The sequence below is a fragment of the Nyctereutes procyonoides genome, unplaced genomic scaffold, assembly GCF_905146905.1.
Source record: "Nyctereutes procyonoides isolate TBG_1078 unplaced genomic scaffold, NYPRO_anot_genome, whole genome shotgun sequence".
Lineage (NCBI taxonomy): Eukaryota > Metazoa > Chordata > Mammalia > Carnivora > Canidae > Nyctereutes > Nyctereutes procyonoides.
The window spans coordinates 1,700,067-1,722,890 of NW_026575022.1; the positions used below are offsets into that span (position 1 = coordinate 1,700,067).

Sequence of the window (22,824 nt, forward strand, 5' to 3'; positions counted from 1 at the left end):
TATTGAAGTTTGATTTGCCAACATATAGCATAACACCCAGTGCTCATCCCAAGTGCCCCCCTCAGTGCCTATCACCCAGTTACCTCATCCCCCCACCCACCTCCCCTTCTACTACCCCTTATTCATTTCCCAGAGTTAGGTGTCTCTCATGTTTTGTCTCCCTCTCTGATATTTCTCACTCACTTTCTCTCCTTTCCCCTATAATCTCTTTCCCTATTTTTTATATTCCCCTTATGAATGAAGCCATATAATGATTGTCCTTCTCCGATTGACTTACTTCACTCAGCATAATACCCTCCAGTTCTATCCATGTTGAAGCAAATGGTGGGTATCTGTCGTTTTAATGGCTGAGGAATATTCCATTGTATACATAGACCACAGTTTCTTAGTTTCTTTATCCATTCATCTTTCGATGGACACGGAGGCTCTTTCCACAGTTTGGCTATTGTGGACATGGCTGCTATAAACATTGGGATGCAAGTGTCCCGGCATTTCACTGCATCTCTATCTTTGGGGTAAATCCCCAGCAGTGCAATTGCTGGGTCATACGGTTGCTCTAGTTTTAACTCTTTGAGGAACCTCCACACAGTTTTCCAGAGTGGCTGCACCAGTTCACATTCCCACCAACAGTGCAAGAGGGTTCCCTTTTCTCCGCATCCTCTCCAACATTTGTTGTTTCCTGCCTTATTAATTTTCCCCATTCTCACTGGTGTGAGGTGGTATCTCATTGTGGTTTTGATTTGTATTTCCCTGATGGCAAGTGATGAAGAGCATTTTCTCATGTGGGTGTTGGCCATGTCTATGTCTTCCTCTGTGAGATTTCTCTTCATGTCTTTTGCCCTTTTCATGATTGGATTGTTTGTTTCTTTGCTGTTGAGTTTAATAAGTTCTTTATAGATCTTGGATACTAGCCCTTTATCTGATAGGTCACTCGCAAATATCTCCTCCCATTCTGTAGGTTGTCTTTTAGTTTTGTTGACTGTTTCTTTTGCTGTGCAGAAGCTCTTATCTGATTTTGGAACCAAGATTACACCAAGTTTTCTAAATAAGCTCACAGCGTAGAATCTTATTCTTTCTTCTAGGACACTTTTATAAAAGAAAATTCAACAATTTTTTTTTTTTAATTTGGAAGGAGTCATCTATAAAACATCTGGCTCTGGATTTGAGCAAGGAAGGGGGCTTTGGTTGAGGTTTTACTTGTTTAGTAATTATTTGTAACCAAGTTATCTACTTCTTCATATAAAATTATAATGTTTCATATTTTTCTGGGAATGTATCCATTTTATCAAATTTCCAAATATATTTTGGTATAGCGATTTGTATTATTTTGTGATTACATTTTATGATTATCTTTATCATTATAAATTCAGTCTAAGTTGGGCTTATCGTATTTCCTCTTTTTATCCTACTCTTTGTGTTTTGGCATTTTCTTTTTCCCTCTTTTTCTTTTTCCTTAATTATTCTTGTTAGGGGTCAATCTAACTTACTAACTTAGTGAATCTTCTCTTTTGTTTTCTTTTAACTTATTTCTATCTTTATTTTTGTTAGTTCCTTATTTCTTGTTATTAAGAGTTTGCAGTATTGTACTTTTAAATTTTTTTTCTTGATTTGTTTGTTTAGGTCAGCATTTAAACACTCTTCTTACTACTGCCTCAGCAGTCAGTGCCCCACTTTCTACACACACATACTAGGTCAAACCAGCCTTCAGTTTATCCATGGATTTTTCACACTTCTTGTTTTTCATTTTATGTTGTTATCATTAGTGCCTGGAATGCCAATGTTTCCCTTGAGATGATTTTAAGAGAAGGAGTCAGCAGTCTGGGCTAATTCACCAACTTGGCAAGAATGAGAAACTAAGTTTCTAATGTTTATATTTAAGCTCAGAACCTAACATTTCTCAAAGAAGTTTCTCTCTCATTAATACAATCATCCACTCTGTCATGTAATATTTTAAAGACTCAAATAAATAGTAGAGCTATTTGTTCTACTTTCTATGGAAAGAACAACTTAAAAACTTATGTTTGTATAATGAAACCCAGATTATTCCTTATCAAATTCCATGTTTCCAATGCAGTACATAGGATATGTGGATAAACTGAAGTACTTTCTGAACCCCTGAATCTCTAAACACCACCCACTGCGTTAGTATTAGTGGTCTAAGTTCTTGGGTGTCTTTATCTCACTGTAATGAGATTCCTGAATAACCAAGATAACTGTAAAGTTATGTGAGCCTTGCCAAGAACAAGATTATAAAGTTGGTTTTTTTCCCTCCAATTTGCGCCATTGGCCTATAGAATATATACATCAAATGACAGAAAAGTATAAGTTAAGTAGAGCATTTTTTTCTGATTTCAATGGTAGAATTTATCGCGTACACCTATACATACATAAAGACCAAAATATAGATTGCGAATCAAAAAATAAAATATAATAAAAGGTATAGCTTTATTTTATATTATGGTTGGTTAAATAATAATACTTTATGTTTGAAGAAAGTTTGATGTAGTAAAAAAAATCTTATCTATATAAAAATACTTATTTGGTATTCCCAACACGTCTGAAGTTAGAAAATATAATTATGGTGCACATTTAAATTCAGAACCTACAAAAGCTAAATAACTTGCTTAACTTGACACAATAGAAATCTTTAGATCTGGGAGTAGAGCCTGCGTCTTATGGGGTTGTTTTTGTTTTTGCTTTCTGGCACTTGGTTTTTCTACCATGCCTCCAAATAATAAAAGCAAAGAGGAAAGCAATTCGAGTAGAGCCAGAAAAGAGGAGTTGAGAAAGATAAAAGGAGAAAAAAGAAAAGTATTTTATCTAAGGAATTTTCCCTAAATACATAGAGCTGTATTAAAATGTATTAAGATTATTTATCTATATCCAAATGTTCTCTGTGATCAAAAGTATGTACTTCTAGAGTGCTGCTGATGCCTGCAAAAACACAGCTTCATTACATGGACCTAAAAAAACTCATTCATGGGAGATACAGAGAGAGAGGCAGAGACACAAGCAGAGGGAGAAGCAGGCCCCCTGTAGGGAGCTTGATGCAGGACTTGATCCCAGGACCCCAGGGTCATGACCTGAGCCAAAGGCAGATGTTCAACCACTGAGCCACCAGGTGCCCCTGACATTATTTCTTGCTAGAAACTTATAAGGTAAATTGCTATTATTCATTTGACAAATGAGAAAACTATGGCTCATAGAAACTAAATAATTTTAAAATCTTGTAGTAGGTAAATATTAGATTGTAAGTTATAAAAAGAAATTATAACAAGTCAACTGGAAAACACCCCAGAGCCCACAGAATAGAAATAGTTATGCCATGAAATTCTAAAGACAGACACCACTGAACTGATGTTCTGCAGCTGTGAAGACAGATAAAATGAGATGTAGTATATTGCAATTGCATCTCCTTGGCTCAGGATGTGCCACACAAGTAAGAGTCAGACCGTCACGAACACAAACACATGTAAGAGTAACCACTTCAGGAATTATGAAAAAGGACACTTGGTTCTAAAAGGGTCTTCTACTTAGTAGTCTTGGGCTCTTATCTTGTTGATTGCCCTGAATCGTAAATATAAGAACATACCATCATTTCAGAGTAAGGCTCCCTAGGAAAAGGGGAAAGGTATAAATAATCCCCCATCTAAAGATGGCCTCTGGGACTTCCGCATGGATATCCAGAAACAAAACAAAAGCAAACAAAAAGTAAAGCCTTAACTATAATGAAACCTCAAACTTCAAGAGAAATGAGTTTAACAGAAACAATTATTTGCAAAATCATATTAACAACTCTAAGCTGCACAGTTATTAATGCATATTAGATCACATTTCTATGGGGTTCTTTTTTTCCCCCAAGGAGTATTTCCTATTGATTTCTGCTGGAACCCTCAAGTTGGCTGGGGTAAGGACTGGATGGAAAGAGGCACAAATGGGGAATATTCCAAGCCTAAAGGAGGAGTCAGAGCATGCCTGTGTGGGCTGGACCTACAGAAAGTCCCATCAGAAAGAGGGGACTTTTGAAGACTTGCAAATTATACTCTACTTTTATTGTTTGAAAATGCTGACAACTTTCCCAAGTAATATTAATATATTTAAACATTTGCTTGAGGCAAACTGGAGCTTTGTTATGTTTTACTTATATTGAGTTGAAATAATCTAATCTATTTGAGTGTAGAAATGCCACCTCCCTCCTTGAGACTCCAGAATGGTATCAAAACGCAAAACATAGATACGATACTTGAGGGAATGGTGAAATGATGTTGCAAAGAAAGACATTGTTAATGATTTCTATAACTATTTAAATTATGATGATTTATATCATAAGCTCTGGAGAGTGTAGAAATCTTTACTTTCATTAAAAGATAAACTATAAGTTCCAGTTATAAAGTAAACAAGTCCTAGGGTATAATGGATAGGATGGTGACTATAGTTAATAACACCGTGTTTTATATTTGAAGGTTGCTAAGAAAGTAGACCTTAAAAGTTCTCATCACGGGGAAAAAAAATAGTAACTATGTGTGGTGACAGATATTAACTAAATTTACCGTGTAATCATTTTGCAACATTTATATACACGTATTAAATATTATGCTGTATACCTAAAACTATGTTATATGTTAGCTGTATATCGATATTAAGATAATCCATGACAATTTATATGCTTATAAAGAGTGTCCTGATACCTAAATATAATTCATTATCAGCCCATGGACCTTTATAACAAAGAAACAGAATGAAAAAGACTAAAAGTCAAAATGCCATACATTAATCAATGAATCATTTCAAACTTGTCTACATATCCATAAATTAAAAAACACAGCAAAACTGCATATAAAATGAGATCTTAGTTCCAAAGCTAATTAAATTATATTAGAAGATGAACTTGATCATATCTAAATTACCTTCTATCTCTATGGTTATATAATTGAGATTCTTTCAACTTACCTAAGTATTTTGGATAAAAATAATCCTAGAAAGAAAGAAAAGAAAAAATATATCTTAGCAAGCCTAAATTTCACTATATAGTTAAAACTTAATTTTATTATGTGTTTTATATTAAATATGCAAATATATTACATCTAACTATCATTTCCATATTACATTTCTGCTATATAGTAAAATATGCAAGTAGATAACTAATAACATTAAGCCAATAAGACACTTAGCTTAAATAAATATAGAGCAATAAAATCATGTTACATAAGCTTCTAAACTGAAAACAGGTTCTACTGAAGATGTTACATGTAACATGCGCTTTCTGTTTGTAAATCTTAATTTTTCCATAATGATCACATACTCATTTGACACATTTCCTGTCATGCTGAATACATATGCCAGATTTAATGTTGAATAACAGTGATATAATTTGAAATGAATTAAAGTGAACATTCATCTTTTAGCATCTCATGTACATGTAATACCTTATTTATAAATTGGCTGTGTACCAAAAGTCTGTCTGTAAATCAGTAATTTGGACTAAGAAATGTACTTTACCAAAGGGAGAAAAATGTTAAAAATGATTTCTCAAGGTAAGGTTCATAGGCTGGCTCCCCAAAGCCTCTTACGCCATAACGTATCTAACGTGTAACATTAATGGCACAAGGACATCTCATGAGAAACCAACATTTCTACACAAAAACATACACAAGTAAGGAATGTACCTCATCCAGGACAGAGCCAACGTCTTCACTCTTGCTTCTCCCACATATAAACCTACACAACACTTGTCTATAGTTCATAGGGATGTTATATGGATGGGATCTCCTACCAAGTAATTCTACCATGGTGTTTTCTTCTACAGAACAAGAGCCCGGAGGATAGGCAACAATGAATGGGTTCAAAAGGAGATGATGTGAGCGTGAAAAGAAGATATTAGGGACAGCGGGCAGGTGAGCAACAGGATGGAGACTGGGAGTGTGGACTAGGGTATTAGGGATGTGGACAAGGAGAGGCTGGGGCAGGATGGAAAATGAGAAGCAGTCACAAATGTATTTTTTTCCTTGTCTTTCATTTCTCTCATTTTTTCCTTTATTCTCTCTGTCACCTTTCTCTTGTATATGAGACCAATATAAGAAGGTGGAGGGGAAGAAGCACATAAATGAGCTCCCCTTTACTAGTTTCCATCCTCTCCACTGTGGTCTTCTACCTCACTCTCCATTTGCTATTCAGAGGCTGAGCTACAAGAACATATCTACAGTGTTAGAAATATATGCTAGAGTATTTATGGGTGATGTAATAATATGATATCTCAGGGATGCAGGCTTGCCTTAAGTGATCTAGCAAAACAAAACAAAAATTAGACTGGGTGGGGTAGAGACTAAGCAAAACAAGAATGGCTGATTGCTGATCATTGTTGAAATCTGGGGAGGTATATGGGGGTTTATTATATTATTCTGACTACTAGGGTATATATGTATTTAAGGTTTTATGCTATATATATTATATATAATATATATCCTACCCAATAAAAGTACTAATCTGCTATATGGTATGAAATAAAATATTTTGTCTTCTCAATCACTGATCCACAAAAAGCAATGAAACGGAGAGAGAAACATTTGGCTCAATCCTGAAGAGTAGTAAAAATGATTCTGCGGGTACCTTAGAAAAATGTTCTTTGAACCTATCAAAGTAGGTAGAGTTAAAAGGCTTAAAGAGGAACTCTGGAGGACACAAGTTGTTACTGTCTTGGACAAGTTCTCTACCTATAGAAAATGTTCCTGCCCATTATCTCTCATCTAGTCTCGTGGTCCCAGGAGCCACAGCTGAGCTAAAGGAGGTACTTTGTATGTGTTTTCTCCCTCATTTCCTTTGGGCTACATAGTTCATCTCAGGGAAAATATCTGATGTAAACCTGATGGTTATCAGACTTGAATTCTCAAGGTCATCTCCATCCTAATTTTTAGAAGCACTGTTTATAATCCTAGTTTCCACAGGGCATATTAGAAAACATCCTTCCCTCGAAAATCAAGGAACTAAAGATATGGTCGGGGGGTCCCATATTTCTGTATGATGTTTAGTGATCTTTATGATGAAATTCTTCTACACTAACTTGGGAAAATTTATACACTGAATATATAAATTCTAACCCCAGGGATTATTGATCATATTAAGTCGGCTCACGAAACTTCCCAAGGCTTTATGGAAGTTACACTTAGGGAATGCAGTACTGTAACGAATTCTTCAGTAAGCATTCACTGAGTACCTATGATGTACCAAGTTCTGGATTAAATATCCTTGTTTTCTAAAACCTGGTTAAAAATGCCAATGGAGAGATGTAATGAAGTATAGTGATAATGTAGACACACACACACACATTATACTTGAGGTATCTTCCTCTCCACCTACCCAATACTACCATTTTCTGGTTGGGAAAAAGTATTTACAAACCATGAGGTCAAGACCACTTGTTTCTAATGCAGTATAACTGAATGATAGTTTGGTCAGAGCACACAGCTTTGGCAATGGTGTCTTCCGAACAAGCCCACTTTCCTCTGAAGTCACTTTCTTCTGAAATGCTTCAGTGGTTACACGCGGAAGGTCATATACACAATCATTAACTTGAAAAAGGAACCCAAGGAACATGGACTCAAGCTGGAAATGTTCAGTCTTTAATTGTATGTCTAGGTATGCTAACTTATTAGATTTCATATATTCTTACCGTTTCAGGGTCATTTTCAAAGATCTCTCTGGCTTCTTCTTTATTGCACAATTCTTCAATGCATTCTCTTTCAAGGTTACCTTTTTTGGTTTCTTCAAACATAGAATTTGCACGGCGTTTCCTAACCAGGACCTGAGAAGCATGCTCCTTTGACAAAACTGAGGGAAAAAATAAGTTTTTATGAGTAATCCTTTCATTTCTCCACCTAAAATATGGTATTGTATTAAACAGTGAGAATTAAAATCATTGTCTGATTGTGAACCACATAAAGTTTAAAATCAGTATAGGTGACCTGAGAAGAAAAATATGCAGATACATAAGCAGCTGGATTAACAACTCAAAGAGCAGGTTCGGTGTGCAAGCTCCAGCACTTGTATAATAACCTATATGAATCACTGAAGTTCATGCATGAGGCCAAACACATCATTCAATTTTTAATGTTTACCTTATTATGACTACACTTGGAAAAAGCATCATGCTGAAATGCCTCCATATCAAAAGTTACAGTCACACATCTTTAAAGCGAGAGTCATAAGTTTTCTCAGTTTTAATGGAAAACCACATGACCTCTGTAAAGATAGAGAAATGTGGGAGTACAGTCTAATCAGCTATTTAAAAGGTACTCAGTGGGCTAAAACATTTGATTTATTCATACACACAGGAAAATAAAATCTTTGGAACAAGGAAAATCATGTGCAAAACACAAAATACAGAAGGCAAAGAGAAAAAAATTGGTAATATCGACTGCATAATGGCTAAACAACAACAAAAATAACATAAAGTTCAACATCAAGTGACAGATTGGAAGAAAATATTTCATGATATAGAAAAGAAAAATTACATCCTGAATGCATAAACAACATTTGCAAATTAAAACAACAGCAACCACAATAATAAACCAAGGAATAATAAGAATGTGTGCAAGAGGGATCCCTGGGTGGCGCAGCGGTTTGGCGCCTGCCTTTGGCCCAGGGCGCGATCCTGGAGACCCAGGATTGAGTCCCACGTCGGGCTCCCGGTGCATGGAGCCTGCTTCTCCCTCTGCCTGTGTCTCTGCGCCCCTCTCTCTCTCTCTCTCTGACTATCATAAATAAATTTAAAAAAAAAAAAAGAATGTGTGCAAGATTAAATACAAAATAATATAAAGAAAAACTATAATCAAAATCATATAAATATCACTAAAGAAGAAAATAAAAATGTCCAATAAACGTGAAAAGATGTTCTCTAAAAATTTTTTAACTGGATTTTTGCGCATTAGATTTGCACAAATTTAAAAGACTAATGCCATCAAATATTGGTGAGGGCAAGGGGAAACAAGTATTCTTGTATATCAATGGTGGGAATAGACACTGGTAAGCGTTACCTTAAGGTAATCTGCTAGTACCTAAGAATTTAAAGCACACATACTCTCCACCTTAATATTCTGCTTCTAAGGATGCCCTACAGATATGTACATGTACTGGAAAAGGTGTATATGGAATGTTTGTTGATAAACTGTTATATCAAAAAATTAGGAACAATATAAAGAATTCTCAAGAAAAGAATGAAAAAATAAGCTATAATAAATCTGTACTGAGGAATGATATGCAGCTATCAAAGAGAAGGAAGTTACTCTTGTGCTGAAGATCTTCAAGATATATTATTAAATTAAAAATGAAAGTAGTGGGATGCCATGCCCATAGCATCACCCTATGAATATCAGTCGTACTTGTAGATATGTAAATATCATGCGGACAAATACGTAGAAAAGAGTTTTGGAACACTCAAACTACTGATTGCAATTATGTTTGAAGATAAGAATGGACAGTATGGGGCTTTGGCTTTATTGTTTTAGTACGTAAACATAACACTAGGTTTTAATGAAAACTTTTAAAAGCAAAAATGAAATCTACAAATAATTTTTTAATACTGATTTTTAAAAAAAGATTTTATTTATTCATGAGAGACAGAGAGAGAGAAAAGACAGAGACACAGGCAGAGGGAGAAGCAGGCGCCATGCGGGAAGCCTGACGTGGGACTCGATCCCGGGTCTCCAGGTCACGCCCTGCCTGGGCCGAAGGCGGCGCTAAACCGCTGAGCCACCCGGGCTCCCCTTTAATACTGATTTTAACCACAATAGTTCTTTCATTAAGATGAGCAAGTAAACAGATAAATTTGTTTTTCTCTTTTTTATCTTATCACCTGGTGAATAACGAACGCACAGAAGATGACAATAGAAGGAAGAAAAAGAAAGGCAGCAGAAGGACTAATTAGTCAACAGTCACCATAATTATCATCTGTTGAATAATTGAACACGTTTCAAGAGTGAAGTAAATAATGTTATTTTAATGCTCCTACTTGGCCTCTATTATTTCACAGAAGATGAGACTCACATAAAGAGCGTGCAAGACGCCTGCCCCAAGTTATAATAAACAGCAAAATTAGGACTTAGATCCCAATGTTCAGACCTGAGACTACCCATTATATCCGCTGCGTCTCAGAAAACAGGCAGAGGTTTCTTTTTCTCCACTGATTAGAGGAATAATCAAAAGGAAAATTGTTCCACCTCTGCCCTAAAGGATAACGATGTTAACCATAAAAAACTAGTCTAAATTTGAACGCTTCCATTTTATTTCCCCTAGTTTCAAACAAATAGTAGTGTTTGAAACTGGCATGGTACTTAATGATTTTCCATGTGTATATGACGTCATTTGATCATCCCATCAGCAATGCCATCCTCCAGAGGACACAGTTCTCACCCCACGGGCTTTGAGTTGCGCGAGGGAAAGAGGCTGAAGGAGGGGACGCGGCCCAGGCCCGGGCTGGGCGGCGCCAGCGGGACCCGGGTGGACTGGGGAGGCCAACAGCCGCCCTGGCTTGTGGTCTGCTCACGTATAAAATGGGGAAATCGCCTACTTAGAACAGGTGTGGGGAGTATTAAAGGAGACGATGCAAAAACGGCGCGTCCACGCGTGCAGCCGCCACCATCACGGAAAATAGCGAAGTGGCCGAGAGGCTGGTGCAGGGCGGCGCCGGGCTCCGGGCTCAGGCTCCAGGCTTCGGGCTCCAGGCTCAGGCTCCGGGCTCGGGCTCCAGGCTCGGGCTCCAGGCTCGGGCTCCAGGCTCCGGGCTCAGGCTCCGGGCTCGGGCTCCAGGCTCGGGCTCCAGGCTCCGGGCTCAGGCTCCGGGCTCGGGCTCCAGGCTCGGGCTCCAGGCTCCAGGCTCGGGGCTCGGGGCTCAGACTCCAGGCTGTAGGCTCCAGGCTCAGGCTCCGGGCTCAGGCTCTGGGCTCGGGCTCCAGGCTCCAGGCTCGGGGCTCGGGGCTCAGGCTCCAGGCTGTAGGCTCCGGGCTCAGGCTCCAGGCTCCAGGCTTCGGGCTCCGGACTCAGGCTCCGGGCTCGGGCTCCAGGCTCTGGGCTCTGGGCTCAGGCTCCGGGCTCGGGCTCCAGGCTCCAGGCTCTGGGCTCGGGGCTCAGGCTCCGGGCTCGGGCTCCAGGCTCCGGCTCCAGGCTCCAGGCTCTGGGCTCAGGCTCCGGCTCCAGGCTCCGGCTCCGGGCTCCAGGCTCCGGGCTCCGGGCTCAGGCTCCAGGCTCTGGGCTCTGGGCTCGGCTCGGGCTCCAGGCTGTAGGCTCCGGGCTCAGGCTCCAGGCTCAGGCTCCGGGCTCGGGGCTCAGGCTCGGGGCTCGGGCTCCAGGCTCCGGGCTCCGGGCTCCGGGCTCCGGGCTCAGGCTCCGGGCTCGGGCTCCAGGTTCCGGGCTCCGGGCTCCGCGCGGCGGCACGAGCTCCGGGCCTGCAGAACACCCTGGCTGTCCTCAGAAAATAAGCCCACCCACTTACAAGCTGCTCTCGGAGGAGCCTACCACTCCTGGTCAAAAAAAAATATTTAAACCTGACAGCACAGACCCGGATTGAGAACTACAGAGCCGGAGGACGACCACAGTGTGTGGGTCAGGGTGCTTGTACGCACCGGCCTCCAAAACGTGTTCTCCGTTTGCATCACTGTCCCTCGTGACTTCTCTCTCTTCTCTGTATTAAGAAGTGCTCAAGAAAGTCCGTGTTAAAACCCAACCGAGTATGTTGCTCGAAAAGTATTACCTTCGGATTCGAATTTTTAGGTTATAATGATCATAAGTCTTTCAGGTTAGAAAAATGACTGAACTATCTACATTTTTAACTTCTCTAATTCCTCCCTCTTCAAAACAGTGACCGTAGCAGGTTGAACAATTCTGTCTATAACACAACTGTTGTTCAAACCTTAACTGGAATTCTTTTTTGAAATTGTCTTAACAGCCTCCATATCTTTTCTGCAGGGGCAAATCTTTGTTTTCTGGGCATAAAATCTGATTCTCTTATCCTCAAAAAAGGAACTTACTGTTATTGGTACTTGATAAAAGGCACCTGTAATAAAGACAGTGGGGTTAGCACTGCGTCTGGTCAGAGGAGAACTTCCCAGTGTTCAGTCGGGTCAGTCCCACCCCACGAGGGAGGTAGTTTCCTGAGCCCCCTCTCCCAACTTAAGTGTTCACACTTGCTACTGTTCAGGGGGTGGTTACGACCACTGATCTTGGGCAGGTTGCCCAAAACCGATGAGTGAGGTGAAGGTGAGGTTGCCAATGAAAGAGATCTAAGGCTTTGGACGGCCCGTCCCTCAAACCTTTTCCATTCTGCTCTCTTGTTCTTTGCCAAGATGGTTCTCACATTCCTCCTTCCAAAGCTCATCTCTTTTTCAGTTATGCTTTCTGACTCTCCTTTCCCCGGCCCTACTTGTCTGGCATCCCAAGAATGAAGAACTACCCCTAAAAAAATGTGTCTGAGAAGAAAATCTCTGGCTAGCATTTGGGTTGGCAGTGTTTGAATCTTTGTTTCTGCTTCAGTGTGGGACGAAGCAGGGGAAAATTGTTTTCAATGTACAAATAGAACAACTAGATAATACTCTGAGACATAACTGCTTCACGTGTGCCAACTGTTGAAATGGCATGTTTTCTTTAGTCAAAGCCTGAGAAAAATAAAACTGCACATAATATAGAAAAAAACATTGATTAATAGTGATGGGAAAGCATGTGTCCAGATATTACCAATTTTGTTTAAAATAATCACATAGTAAACAAATGTGAAATCTTTCCTTTTTTTCTATAAAGATTTCAGCCATGGAAGATTTCTGAGGAGGGATATTTAAATATGTGAAGATTGTAAGGACTATGAGAACCAAAAGATAGATTTTTATTTTTATTTTTTTACGATTTTATTTATTTATTTGAGAGAGAGAGAGAGAGAGACAGCGCAAGCACACAAACAGGGGGAAAAGGAGAAGCAGGCTTCCTGCTGAGCCAGGAGCCCAACATGAGGCTCCCCCAGGACCCTGGAATCATGACCTGAGCTGAAGACAGATGCGTAACCAACTGAGCCAACCAGAAGCCCCCAAAAGATAGATTTTTCATTAGTCATTTGTCAGCCTACATAACCATTACCAATTTTCAAAGAAGCTTGTGTTTGCCTTCAGGAAGAAACACCACGTCTGGATGCATGCCACACTTCAATCTTTTTTAAGTTAATTTTTTAAAAAAATTTAAAAATAACTTGCTTTTCTCTAAAGTTCTCTAAAGTTAATTTTTTAAAAATTTTAAAAATAACTTGCTTTTCTCTAAAGTTCTTATTTCCCTTTATATTGAGGACTATGCTGCTGACCAACTGATTATTCTCATATTATTATGTCAAAGGTTAGAGAAGTGTTTGAAAAAGTATTCTCTAAAGGTGAACTATGCATGGAGGTATGCATTCATTCTTCAAGAGGACCAAGCAATAAATAGGCTGATGAGAAATACGTTAAAAGAGTCAAAAATCAGAAGAGTAGATCTGGATAAGAATTTAAATATGGGAAAGAAAAAGGAAATAATCTGTGAGCTGCAGGTTGTACATATCATTGAGTCCTAAAACATTTGCATTAAAAGAGATGAAGGCTGGTGTTCATTTAGACATAGAAAAGCCATCGGTGCCATTAAAAAAAAAAAATGTGATTGTCAACCCCCATTGTGGATGAGGAGGGAAACAATGCCTGAACTGTTTGGCCACAACAGGAGTGACACGGACCTCTCCTTACTCCAACACTTAATTACAACTTCAATTTACAGTCTCTAGTCTCTAGTCTAGAAAAACAAAGAATAAACCAAACACTCTGCCATTGTTTCCCCAAGGTTAAAACCTTTGATTGTAGCCCTAGACAGAGAAAGTGGCACACGTCAGCTAGTCCTTCCAAAGCGACAAGGACTTCTACCCAGAAGACAGAACAGATAGCTTGTTACCACCTCACCCCCCACCAAAAAAAAACAAACCCTCAAAATACCCAAAACACAACAGTAATCATTGCTTTGATTTGGTGAGTGATAAATCACAGGGCTTCGCCTGAAGGGACGCAGAGGTGGAGGCTGCGGGGTAAGGAGCGGGTCTGGAGGCCTCCTCCCCAGAGAGCCTTGGCCCCGGGGCTCCCCCAGCAGCTCCTCTCTGACGTGCACCAGACTTGCCTGCAGCGGCTCTCCTTGTCTCTCTCCCCTCCTACAAACCAGGACACCAGAACACCTTCTGATTTTGACGTCATGGACCAAGAGGTTACGGCACAGGAAAAGTTGTGGATTTGTTCTATTTGACCTACTTGTTAGGATAGCATCAATTAATATTATTAGTTCACTGGCCTGTGTCTGTGTTTATGTTTGGAAAAGCAACAGGCAAACTGTTCTTGGACATTCTTAAAGGCAACACTGAAAGAGTTGGCCTAATTCTGCACTATCCTACTTCCTGCAACATCCGCCAGATATGAGGCAAGGCTCAGAAAGACTCTAGATACATCCTTTTTGACTCTTAAGATAATTGTTCTTTTAAATGCTGATGTGGAAATGAGATTATTTGGAATACTAGTATAGTATTAAGTAGGTGTTTATAACTAAATCCCCAAATTTCTGCCAGACCCTCAGAATTCCTGGTTAACTTTCTAAAAGGCTATAAGGTGCAGTCTAAATAACAATGGAAAAAAATAATTTATTAAGGGGAGAAAATGATTGGGATAAGGGGTTGGGGAAGAAAGGCAACAAAACAAGTAATAAGGAAAGACACATTTAACATACAGAAACTCTGGCCTTCTTAAAGAAAAAAAAATTGGCCACAAAGTAGAAAAAAACCTACCTCTCCCCTTCCGTAGTTATAGCAAAAAGAAAAAAAAAAGTAATTGTGTTCTACTTGACAAGGCATATGGTCTGAATGTTTGCATCCACCTCCCTGAATTTATGTGTTCAAGTGGAAATGCCCAGTGTGGCTGTATTTGGCAAAGGGGCTTCTTAGGAAATAATTAAGGTTAAATGAAGTCATGAGGATGGGGCCCTAATCCTATAGGATTAGTGTCCTTATAAGAGGAGATATTAGGGGGATCCCTGGGTGGCGCAGCGGTTTGGCGCCTGCCTTTGGCCCAGGGCGCGATCCTGGAGACCCGGGATCGAATCCCACGTCGGGCTCCCGGTGCATGGAGCCTGCTTCTCCCTCTGCCTGTGTCTCTGCCTCTCTCTCTCTCTCTCTCACTGTATGGCTATCATAAATTAAAAAAAAAAAAAAGAGATATTAGCAGCTCTCTCCTTGCAAGCATATAGGCCCTGAGGACAGGCCATGTGAGAATAGTAAAAAAGCAAGGTTTACAAGCCAGGAAGAGAGACCTCACTAGAAACTGAACTGGCCAGAACTTTCATCTCGGATTTTCCAACCTCCAAGACTATGAGAAAATAAATCTCTTGTCTAAGCCATGTAGTCTGTGATATCCTGTCACAGCAGTCCAAGAGGACTACTATATAAGGCAAAGGCTAGTGACTATTACCAGCTGCCTTTAAAGACATGGAAAGTGGTGTTTATGGTTAGTGATGTCAGAGAGCAGTTATCTGTTCTCTCTCCAAGACTGCATTGAAATGATTTCAGGAGAATTTTATATTTTATTTTATTTTATTTTATTTTATTTTATTTTATTTATTTTTGAAAGAGTTATTTATTTATTTTAGAGAGAAAGTGAGCGAGCATGTGCTGGGGGAGAGACAGAGGGAGGAGCGAGAGAATTCTCAAGCAGACTCCTCACTGAGTACAAGGCTCCATGTGGGGCTGAATCTCAGGACCCTGAGATCATAACCTGAACAGAAATCAAGAGTTGTGGGACGCCTGGGTGGCTGGCTCAGTGGTTGAGCATCTACCTTTGGTTCAAGTCATGATCCTGGGGTCCTGGGATCGAGTTCTGCATCAGGTGCCCCGCAGGGAGCCTGCTTCTCCCTCTGCCCCCCTCGGTGTCCCTCATGAATAAATAAATATTTTTTTAAAAAGAAGAAAGAAAGAAGGAAATCAAGAGTTGGTTGTTTGACCTACTGAGCTACCAGGCACCTCGATTGCAGGAGAATTTGAAAAAGGAATAACCCGCAACAGTTGAAAGAATGGGAAGAGTCACTGGCAGAGAAGATAAGAATTCCAACAAATTCCCCAGAAGCTGGAAAGCTGATGAAGACCTGTTGATAAATATAGGACAGGAAGGCTTGATCTAAAACAAACCCATGGAGTTACAACGGAAGCAAGAACTCTTCTGCCCTTGAGAAATCAAGTCTCAGACAGATTGTAATACAACATTAGTGGGAGTGGGAGAGAGGTAACTAGAAGCAGAGCATTCGTTTGAAAGTCCAGCAAGGCCGCAGCACTGGTTTCGCAGCGCACCGCAGTGCATTCAGAGGGCGCCTAATAAACATCATCGTATAAGTGAATCGAGTCATGAGCGTGTAAAGAGCTACGTGGAACCCTCCCTTAAAAAACAAAAAAGCCGGGATCCCTGGGTGGCGCAGCGGTTTGGCGCTTGCCTTTGGCCCAGGGCGCGATCCTGGAGACCCGGGATCGAATCCCACGTCGGGCTCCCGGTGCGTGGAGCCTGCTTCTCCCTCTGCCTGTGTCTCTGCCTCTCTCTCTCTCTCTCTGTGTGACTATCATAAATAAAAAACAAAAAAGCCTAACAGGAAGCTAGACTGGTATATACAACACAAGAAACTCATACAAGCCCCCTAAAGCCAACTCAGCACTGTTGCTTAAATACGAAGAGACAACCAAGAATCCTCAGAAATATGGAGGAAACAAATTAACGGCTATCAGTAGCATGAAAAATAAAACCAATAGGAGAAAAAAAAAAACAGGTAATTCAAAGAGAACTTTAAGAAAATCTTAAAATCTAATGAATATCTTCCAGGCGCCAGGGTGGCTCAGGGTGGCTCAGTGCTTGAGCATCTGCCTCTGGCTCGGGTCATGATCTCAGAGTCCCGCGTCGGGCTCCCTGCAGGGACCCTGCTTCTCCCTCTGCCTGTGTCTCTGCCTCTCTCTCTCTCTCTCTCTCTCTCTCTGTGTCTCATGAATAAATAAATAAAATCTTTAGAAAGACAAAAAAGCAAACTTCCAGGGAGAAATTTAACATGTATCCAAAACCCTTAGATATTCAGCTAACCTTTCTATTTCTAGGAAAGTAATCTGAGGAAAAGAGAATGGACATTTGTAAAGAAATATGTATGAATATGTGCATTACAATATTATTGATCTAGCAAAACACCGGAAATAATATAAATTTCCAAAGATATGTTTTTGATTAAATATATTATGATGAACATATATGAAGAAAAATTATAAATCTATTTTAAAGTGTGACAGATTTTATTGATATGAAAGCTAGCATCATATTTTTAGGTGACGTATCCAGTTAAAAATAATATTTGATAAAAATAAAAAATAATAATATTTGAAAAAATAGTATTAAAACACTATTCTATTCTTGCTTGTAAGTATTTTAATTTCTAAGTATATATATATATTCAGACAAAGTTGCTTATAAGAATATAGAGGAAAGCATTATTTTGGCTAACGGGATTACAGATGCATTTTTTTAATGTGTATCTGTATTCTCAAATTAGGTTATTTTAATCATGGATTTACTTGAATGGTTTAAAAATGTTAGAGTTACTAGAATATAGGGAGTAGTTTAAGCTGAAAAAGATGTTCAATAAGGCCAGAATGGAACCCAAGGAAACTTTAATATTTATGGGAAACTAGAGATCATCAAAACAACAGAAATACAATGAATAACATGCCTTATAGAGAGAAAGAGAATTTGAAGAAGCTAATGCTTATAAAAGGAAGTCAATTTCAAAAGATAAGTTTCGACAGCATCAAATATTGTAAAGAAGTCATTACAAAGAGGAGCACCTGGGTGGCTCAGTTGGTTAAGTGTCTGACTCTAGATTTCTGCTCAGGTCATGACCTCAGGATCCTATGATTGAACCTCGCCTTGGCCTCTGCACTGAGCCTGGAGCCTGCTTCAGATTCTCTCTCTCCCTCTCCCTCTGCCCCGACCCCTGCTCATGCACACGCGTGCTCTCTCTGTTTCTCTCTCTCTCAAAAAAAAGAAAAGTTAAAGCAGCCCGGGTGGCTCAGGGGTTTAGCGCCGCCTTCAGCCCAGGGCCTGATCCTGGAGACCCAGGGTCGAGTCCCACGACGACCCGCTCCCTGCATGGAGCCTGCTTCCCCCTCTGCCTGTGTCTCTGCCTCTCTCTCTCTCTGTCTCTCATGAATAAATAAATAAATATCTTAAATAAAAAAATTAAAATGTTTCATTGAAAAAAAAGAAAAAAAAAAGAAAAGCTATTAATAATTAGTACCATTATTTAGGATGAGAGCTACAAGGACTCGGTTTCACACTAGGATCACTGTTAACATTCTCAATCACCAATACCAGTGGGAAGGTGAGAAGAGAGAAAATAAATCCTGCTTGAAGAAACCACTTCCTCAGGAAGTTCAAGTGAGAGTAGGAAGAGAAAGCGGGGTAACAACTCTGGGTAGGCAGAGAGTAAAGGTAACATTTTCCTAAAATTGGGAAAGTCCCTCACAGAACACCTGTGACACACAATGAGAAAATGTCAATATGCCATTTTGAAAGATGGAAACCATCACACAGATGCGAGAGGTTATCATTTTACCATTTCCGTAAAGACTTAAAAGCCATTGTTCTTGAATGTGTCTTTTTAAAGTCCATTCCAAAAACTGAGCAAGAGGACTAAGAAAAGTTATACTAAGAGATTAGAGCCAGTGAGCCAGTTCCTGTTACTTTCCTCACAGTAGAAACACTCAAGAACCTAGATAGATTATCCTTATTACGCTTCCCCTCAAGCCTGGAGGACTCAATTTCCATATTTAGAACAACGTAATATAAATAAAACTCTTAAACGAAGTGGCATTTTCATACTAACGTCAATAACACAAGTTACTATATTTATTAAAAGTAAAAAGGTAAGCAAGGAATAAAAAGCATCATAACTCTACTTTCTAAAGACACTATTAAAGCGCTATCCATTTTCTTCCAGTCTTTTGTGTGCAGTATTTTTTTGTCTAAAATCACTCAATCCTTGCCCATCCCCCCAAGTTATTATAATTAGTTACTTATATGTCTTTCCCAGATTCGTGCAAAATAAAATAGGAATATTTAGGTAAAAAAGGATTTGCGTCACCCAAAAGAAAAAGAGTCAAGACTCTGTTTTTGCATCACCAAGGTGAGTTTTTTTTTCTTTTAGCATTAACAAAACATTACCCTCAATCAAAGCTTAACAATTTAAAGATAATTTGAGTTTTGCTAATGTCACATATCATTTTGCCTTTTTTTAATTTATTGACCGGTGTCCTAAAACCTCAATCTCACACCGGATAAAAATTCCAACACCTCTCAAAGATGTCACATCCTTTTGGAGCTGAGGTTCTTATGGGCACTATTGGCTTTGTATGTTAGTTTTCACTAAACTCTTCATCTCTGTTATATCTTATGGAACTATTCTCTTCTCTTTGTTCTTAATCCAGTTAAATGTGGAAATCAATCTCTGCTGAAGAAACCCGGGGGGGGGGGGTACAAAGGGCTATGGTTGACATCAAAGCAACTTTTGCAATTTAACGTTGAGTCTTAAGAAAAGCCAGTTCCTAAAGGTCCTCTGTCCACCTCACATGTAATAATTTCCTCCTGGATGGGGTGCCTGGTGAATCAGTCAGTTAAGCACCCGACTCTTCATTTCGGCTCAGGTCATGATCTTAGGGTTGGGAGATTGAGCCCCACGTAGGGCTCTCTGCTGGGTGTAGAGCCTGCTTAAGATTCTCCCCCCCCCTTCTGCTCCTCTCCCACTGTCCTTCTCCCCCTGCTTGTGCGTGCACGCGCTCTCTCTCTCTTTCTCTCTCCCTCTCAAAAAAAAAAAAATCTTACTGGAGACATTCCTAGAAGCTGCATTGTCTTGCCATATGGATCAGCTTCTTTCCTCTCTTCTCTGACAACCTCTCCCCCTCTCTCTCCCTTGTTGCCTCCCACTGCCACCCCTACAATTTCCATTCACTTCCTATGCAGAAACACTTATCCACCTTTTTTCCTAGCTCCTTAGACACCAGCATGATTCAGATTTTAACATGCATAGGAATTACCTGGGGTCTTCTTAAAATGAATATTCTGAATCAGTAGGTCTGGTGGGGGGCCAGAGATGCTTCATTTCTAACAAGCTCCCAGGTAATAGTGCTGTTACTGGTTCACAAACTACTCTTGAACAGCAAAGTTGTAAACCATGTTTTCAGGACTTCACTTTCTAAACCTGAAGTCACCTTTCAAGGTAAAATAGTAGCAGTTGTCACAAAAGGAATAATTTCAGTATTAATTGTTAACCATATTTTTTTTCACCCTCCTTCATTAACAGTCAATCAATGTCATTACACTATGTCCTCAGCTTAGGTCTGTTGGGCACAGTTAATTATGCCCTCTCTATTTAACAAATAGAGAGTTAATATAGCCTCACACTTTGTAATAGATATCACCAAAGGTTAAATGAGCAATACGTGTTTGTGCTTCTCTTAGAGGAAAAAATAGTAATCTTAACCTTAGAGGAGAAATATTTGTAACAGAGACCACGCTGACCGAATATTCCATGTGTGTCCTTGAGTTGGGGCTGTGAGAATTACAAGTGAATTTTGTCCCCTTCGTGCACAAGTACACCTCCTCCACTGATCTCCCCTCTCCTTTCTCTCATTGGAGAGATCAATGCACTTGGAAGAGGATGCTTCGGATGACACCTCGGCTCGGGTGGACCCCTTGATTTTAGCTTTGCGAGACCCTGAGCAGTTCCCTGGACCTGTGCCTGGACTCCGAGTTGATAAATTGTATCATTTTAAGATGCAAAGTTTGTGATAATTGGTTATACAACAATAAAAAACTAATACCAAAAGGCATATATAATTTTGAATCAGGCTGAACGTTTGGCTATTGTTGCTTTCATTCCATGTGCTAGGATCACCACTTCCAGTTCTAACAGTTGGCTTGGTTGGCTAATGCCATCCTGGGCAAAACCTTGGCACACACTAAATAGCAATGAAAAGCCAGACGTCCCTTGGCATAATATTAAAGAAAGAATTCACAAGGACCAGGAGCTAGGTTCTGGCTTGAATCCTTCACGTAGTTCCCACCTATTCACTCTCTCACTTATCCATCCCGCTCCCCAGTATGAAGTAAAAGAATATTATTTCCATGATTATCATAGAAATCAATTGTTAAGGAAATCACTGGGGTTTCTAAAAAGCATTTTACTGGCTGTTCTCCCTAGATTGGAAATGCTGATGGCAGGTGCTGCAATGAAACTGGGCTTCCAGATCTCAGGGGGAATGGGAAGAACATGGGCGGCTGAGCTTAGGTGGCAGCCCATATTCACGTGGATCAAAGTCAGGGTGAGTGTAGTGGTCAAATCTTGGAGAAAGAATTGATGAAAATCTCCCTCGAATGAGATGGGAAAATTCTCCACTGAAATTTTTTTTTATCCAAAAACATTGCAAACAGAGGTTGTACTTCAGTCACAATACAAAGAAATCACCACCTCTCCTCAATTACCAATCTTGAATCGGCTAGTGGATCCAGAACTTCTTTTTTTTTTTAATTTTTTTTATTCATTTATGATAGTCACAGAGAGAGAGAGAGAGAGAGGCGCAGAGACATAGGCAGAGGGAGAAGCAGGCTCCATGCACCGGGAGCCCGATGTGGGATTCGATCCTGGGTCTCCAGGATCGCGCCCTGGGCCAAAGGCAGGCGCCAAACCGCTGCGCCACCCAGGGATCCCTGATCCAGAACTTCTTGAATGAAGGAGAGGAGAGGTGCTCGTGAAGAAGCATCCTGTACACAGTGAACTTTCCCTCTTGTTTTCTCCCACGCAGATTAACTGTGCTGAGTAACTACACCAAGGGAAGAGATTCCAAAAACCTTCAGTGATTATTGGATATTGGCCTTTAGGGAAGCAAAACACCTAAAATCTAAGGTTTGCTGGTTAGAACCGAGGCCTGTGGGGGTCAGTTGATTAAGGGAATTGTGTCCTAAAACGATCTAACTATCGATCCAATAGAACTCAAACTCCAAACCGTGACTCATTCTGCAGGTGTGACCTATTTTCAGCAACAATTTGGTCATGCAGAGTATTCCTGCCCAAGTGAGAGACAAGTTTTCATATATCTGGGTGTTCAACACTGAGATGGAAGAATGCATATTGGCAGATCCCTTATTGTTGAAGCAGATTCCATTTTTAGATACTCTACTCTGGTCTGTTTATCATACAAGTCCAAAAGCTGCCAGACACAGATGGAAACCGGAATAAGAAACTGATCTCTAGCTCGTTCAAAGTCGGATTCAAGCAGTCAGTGACCCATCAAATCCAACTGTGTCAAGTCGTCCGTAGGACGGTGGGGTACTCTGGTACTATCTAGGGTATCATAGCAAGTCCCCAAACAAGAATTTCAGTAGAGGTGCTTATGATTTGAGAGCAAGTCACATTTCCTTCTGCAAATAATTAGTCTCCCTTTGAGATACTGCTCCTGGCATCCTTTTGGACTTTAGTGAAGTCTGCAAATCTGACCACAGGATACCTGGTGACCAGCTGACCTAAACAGCTCATTGTGAACTGGATGCTACCTCTTCCATCCAGCAAGAAACTTAGTTGTGACAGTAGGTCACCTGTGACACATCCCAATGGTATGCATAGGATGGGACTAAAGGCACAACTAAGTGGCCTGGGTTGGCTGTTTGCTCTCCTGACATGAAGTCCTCCCTCAAGCTCCCCTTACAGTCTCATGAGGAAAAG

General features: G+C 40.1%; 1 protein-coding gene across 1 annotated transcript in view; it reads right to left on the reverse strand.

Annotated features, from left to right (window-relative positions):
* Positions 1-22,824, reverse strand: part of PROS1 (protein S) — a 65,727-nt gene that overhangs the window by 36,514 nt on the left and 6,389 nt on the right. Inside the window, exons 2-3 of the mRNA XM_055342304.1 lie at positions 7,667-7,824; positions 4,951-4,975 (exon numbers count right to left, since the gene is read on the reverse strand). Coding sequence (XP_055198279.1) covers positions 4,951-4,975; positions 7,667-7,824 — 183 coding nt within the window. The remainder of the gene's footprint in view (positions 1-4,950; positions 4,976-7,666; positions 7,825-22,824) is intronic.